This window comes from Bactrocera latifrons, unplaced genomic scaffold, assembly GCF_001853355.1.
Source record: "Bactrocera latifrons isolate USDA-ARS-PBARC rearing strain unplaced genomic scaffold, ASM185335v1 scaffold_899, whole genome shotgun sequence".
In the NCBI taxonomy this organism is placed as follows: Eukaryota; Metazoa; Arthropoda; class Insecta; order Diptera; family Tephritidae; genus Bactrocera; species Bactrocera latifrons.
The window spans coordinates 59,228-64,635 of record NW_017537599.1 but is presented as its reverse complement, the minus strand read 5'-3'; the positions used below and the strand labels follow the sequence as shown (position 1 = coordinate 64,635).

Genomic DNA, 5,408 nt, shown 5'->3' with positions numbered 1-5,408 from the left:
GATCTATTTCTAGGTTCCCTACTAAAGAAAAAATACAGAAACCTTAAATTTAATGGGAAATATTTATTATCATTATTTGAAATTTTTTGGAGATTATCTTCTTCAAATGTTGGTCGCGGCTACGTCTCAGATGGTCTCGTTCGGCCATTTTGACTGGTATCTGGCGAACGATAAGCGAGATGCTTTGCTCTAAGGCCTGATTCGAAAAGGGATTGTTGCCATAGTCCTTAGATATCCTCACAGGAAAGAGTCTAAGGGTGTCATATAATACGATCTTGGTCGCCAGTCGACCGGCCCAAAACGTGACATTATTAACACTGATTGATGCGATGTGTGGGAAGTGGGATTATTAAAATGGTTGTTTATCGAAATTTGTTTATTTGAATTGATTGTCTCATTGCGACTATTTTCTTCTACAATCTTTAGATGTTCCTCTATATCTTGCATACCTTCATCGTCCATTATACCAAATAACCATTTGTWAGTTGTGCCTACTGTGTGAATAAGTCCTCTCTTCTTCCCATTCTCCTCCTTGGGGGTAATTGATCTTATTTTTGACTTTATAATTTCTACTTCATTTCAAAATACTTACTAGTTTACTATCATTGAGTGCGGTCAACATCCAGTATGCTCCGCAATTGCGACAATWTGCAAATAAACTAATCTGTAGTAATTCGTGGGTGTGTGCGCCGTGGGACGCATTGATGKTGTCMACACGTTTCACATCGATTTCCTTGGATTAGTGGWAGCAATTGGAAATCATTCAAATCAAATCACATTTTTAATCGAAKTTTGTTTTTTAAACAATARTAAATSAAGTAAACACTCAAATAAATAATTTTCGCGGGGGAAAAAAGTGCACATAAGCTGTTTCTTTTACACGTTATTTCTGCGTATATTAAATCAGCTGTTCTGTTCTAACAATTTCCAATTGCAATCACCGGTGCCATACTGGTCAATAAAAAAAAACTTCTTGTTCAAACTGCATTATCGACCCAACGACAGGTTTTTAGTACCCAGTAGATAAATCATTACAAAATAAAAATGGCTGAACCCCTTCATGAGGTGACGCCGAGAAACAGGCTCAGCTCATTTAGAGTAAGAGGCTTAGAACTTTGGAAGCAATATATTTATAAAGAAAACATATAATTAAAAAGAGAAAGCGAAGAACTAAAATCTAGTAAAAGCAAGCATGTGAGTGTTGAAGCAAAATCTTCTAGTTTGAATGTAGATCAAATATACGAAACTGATGAAGACGAGCTAGCTAAAGAAACTGAGTGGATACTCAAAAAGAAACGCTCTTCAAAAAAACGCTAAGCTGATACTTCTCCAACAATTGTCAGCCCTTCGAAAAATAAAAATAAAGAGCAGGCAGCCAAAAATGATATTAAAACCCACCGCCCACCTCCTATTATAACAAASGAGGTAAAGGATTTTAAGAAATTACATTCTAATATTATAGATCTAATAAATAACAACTTTTTTGAACACCGGCGCCTACAAACTTAATGTCTTCGGTGCAAACAATTATCGCACAATAACAAAATACTTATCTAATCTATCCTTGGTTTAGCTACGAGAGTAAACATAATAGACCAATAAAGGTGTTAGTCATTCCTAAATGCAATCCTAATTCATATTCATGGTATCCTTTCACATTGTCATTTATCATTCTTATACTGTGCTTACTCTGTACTTTAAGTGTTTTATAGTGGTTATTAAAACTTGATTTGTCATAGCGTTGACATCGTGTGTTTGTTCTCCAACAATATCTAACAAGGGTTATTGGCCCAGTCCCACCGTTAAGTGTGTAAAGTAACTAAAATGAATATTAGCATCGACAAATTGGACGGCAAAAATTTCTCATCATGATGTGTCCTGATGAAGAGTCTTTTGATCACCGTGGATTGTTGATACACAGTAGTTGTCACGTGTCCGGAAGCTCCAGGTCCCGAAAAGGTCGCATTTATGAAAGCTGATAGTAAGGCATTGGCCTTAATTACATTGAATGTTAAAACAACGGAGCTGCTACATATAAAAAATTGTTCGACTTCCAAATCAGCGTGGGAGAAACTTCACAACGTATACAGGGCAAGTGGTCCTGCTAAAAAAGTATGTCTTTTCAAAAAGCTTGTGCGGTTTCAATTCCGCCAGAGTGAGAAATTTGGGCAGCAGACAAATCAATTTTGCTCCATCGTTGATAATCTTCGCGAGTTATATATTACGATACCAGATGATTTGTTATCCATCATGCCTTTATGCTCATTGCCAGAAGAAATGGACAACTTCGTCGTAGCTATCGAGAGCTTATCGAGTAAGTTTCTAGAAGAGGAGCAGCGGCGGTCAGTTAACTATCAAGATAAGTATTCAGATAATTTTGAATCAGAGCGTGTAATGGCAGTGAATTCAGCAAAAGATAGGCCCAACAAAAGTGTTAGAGGTTATGTTAAACCTAGAAATGTAAGATGCTACACGTGTGGAACACGCGGTCATATAAGTGCGCAATGCAAAAACAAAAATTAGCAAAAAGTTAATGGCGTGATTTTAAGTTTAAAATCACAGTTTGAGCAGAGAGACGCTTTTATATTGGATAGCGGTGCATGGAGCCATATGTGCTGTGAAAAATTTTACTTCGTGAATTTGAGAGTTTGTGACGAAGAAGTAATGCTCGCAACGGGCGAGATGATAAAAGTTCATTGGTAATGTAATATTGAAATCACAATATACTGACATTACGTTAATAGATGTGTTCTATGTTCCACAACTACACTCTAATTTTTTGTCTGTATCAAAAATTACAGAGAGTGGAAATAAAGTAGAATTTCGAGGCAGAAGAGCTACGATTATAAGCAAGCAAAATAAATTAGTTTTTGAAGCATTCCTGCAAGTGGCTCCACAAGATATGTTCACGTTAGCTTCTTGAAAATTAAGTCAGATGCTCTGAGTGCGTTCAAAGATTTTATTGTAAAGGCCGAGAATCAAACAAGTTATAAAGTTAAAATACTTAGAAGTGACAACGGCCGTGAATTTGTTAATGAGACGTTTAGGCGATACCTGAATGAAAAGGGCATCGTTGAAATGTCACGCTATATGTTAGAGCAGTCTAAATTACCACACTCGTTATGGTCCGAGGCGGTAAATACGGCTACATATGTACGAAACAGATCACCATCAAAAATTTTAAGCGATTCCCTTCCATACCAACGCTGTTTCGGTCGCAAGCCTAGTGTTAATCACATGAAAATATTTGGTCGAGGCGGAGAGGCGGTCGGTCAAAGTTTGCTCCAAAAGGCAAAATGCTTAAATTTGTGGGCTATGCAGAAGGTGTTAAAGGCTATCGTCTATACAACAGCGAAAATAAATCTATTACTATATCCAGAGATGTTATATTTTTCGAAGAGTCGATTTGTAATGAACACAATGTTACTAATGTTAATCGTTCATGCACAAATGAAAGCGAATTTAAAAGGCAAACCACAATCTACACGAATTATTACTTTGATGATGTTGTTGCTGTGAATGATATTGCTACTGTTAATGATGCCGAAGATGTTGTTGCTGCTAATGCAGTTGCTGAGAACGAACACGATATTGCTGTTGTTAATTCCAAAAATGTTAATAGTTTACCAGACGAAAATATTTCTGATGATAACAGTTTCGAAGATGATTGTATAGTTGTTAATGCGGATGGTCGTGTGAAACGAGGTAGACCAAAAATTATTACAACCGGTCGTGTTGGTAAAAAGAGGTTTGCTGTTGAGCGTGAGAGAAATGTTCTCAATGCTGTCACTTGTGTGTCGAGTGACCCAATCAATGTAAAAGAAGCTTTGCAGCATGAATATGCTGAGCAATGGAAAACAGCTATGGAGCTAGAATATCAATCGCTTTTATACAACCACACATGGGAACTCGTAGACGTTCCTAAAAACAAAAACATTATAGGTTGTAAATGGGTTTACACTACAAAGAAAAGAGCTGATGGAAGCGTGGAAAAATACAAAGCACGGCTCATAGCTCAAGGTTGTTCACAGAAGGAACAAATTGATTATTTTGATACATACTCGCCAGTTGTTCGTCACTTAACCATAAGGTTAATCTTGGCGTTGTCTGTTCAATATTCACTCTTAGTAAACCACATTGATATTACAGCTGCTTATTTAAACGGTGAATTAAAAGAAGAAGTTTATATGCGCCAACCACCATTATTTGAAAATCCAGAAAAGCCAAATAGCGTTTGTCGTTTAAAGAAATCTATTTATGGGCTAAAGCAAGCTGGAAGAGATTGGTCGGAGAAGATTACCGAAATTTTGTTACGCATTGGATTTCAAAGATGCAAGTCGGACTGCTGCGTGTTTTACAAAAGAACGCAAAACGAAATCAACGTAGTAGGCGTGTATGTCGATGACCTTATCGTTGCGTGCAGTTCAAGAGAGTCAATGCATCGAATTGTAAACAAACTAAGCGAAAATGTAAATGTTGTAGATAGAGGTCCCATACAGCACTATGACTGGGGTATGACAGATTGTAACACTTCCCCTACTCCATTGGCTAGCGGCTGTGTATTACAAAAATGTACTAGACCCAATTGCGCAGGCGAAGATACAAAGAGGTATCAGTCCTTAATTGGTGTACTAATTTATTTATCCACAATATCACGACCAGATATAGCGTATGCAGTTTCCAGATTGTCACAATTTTGCAGTCATCCACATAGGGAACATTTAGTTGCTGCAAAAAATGTTCTTCGTTACTTGAAATATAAGGACGTCGTAAGTTTACACTTTGTGCGAAATAATTCTTTTTTATGCTACACAGATTCAGACTGGGCTTCTGATGCAACAGACCGAAAATCGGTTACTGGCTTTATAGTCTTCTTTGGTGGCGGGCCAGTACAATGGGAAGCGAAGAAACAAAATGTTGTCGCCTTAAGTTCGATGGAGGCGGAGTATATAGCCATGTGTCAAGGCACTAAGGAGCTGATGTTTCTTCGAAGTATTTTAAATGAACTTGGATTTAAGGAATTTGTCCAGACTCCTACAATTCTTCTTTGCGATAACCAAGGAGCTGCATTTCTTGCTACAAACGACGCAACGAAGAAACGTAGTAAACATATAGACATAAGATTTCATTTTATAAAAGATAAACTCAAATTAAAAGAAATCGATATTAAACATATTTCTACAGCCAATAATATAGCTGATGGTTTAACCAAAAGTTTAGGCAAGATTAAACATGAAAATTTTTGTAAACATTTGTATTTAACATAACGAATTAAGGTTGAGGCGGAGTTTGTTAGTCATTCCTAGATGCAACCCTAATTCATATTCATTGTGTCCTTTCACATTGTCATTTGTTATTCTTATACTGTGCTTACTCTGTATTTTAAGTCTTTTCTAGTGGTTAATAAA

At 36.7% G+C, this 5,408-nt stretch overlaps 1 protein-coding gene across 1 annotated transcript; it reads left to right on the top strand.

Annotated features, from left to right (window-relative positions):
- Nucleotides 1-3,296: 3,296 nt before the first annotated feature.
- Nucleotides 3,297-4,992, top strand: LOC108977439 (the record flags this gene model as incomplete). The annotated part of the gene is made up of 2 exons (XM_018947121.1): nt 3,297-3,762; nt 4,816-4,992. Coding segments are annotated over exons 1-2 (643 nt in total), but the record flags the coding sequence as incomplete, so codon positions are not given.
- Between the last annotated feature and the right edge of the window lie 416 nt (nt 4,993-5,408).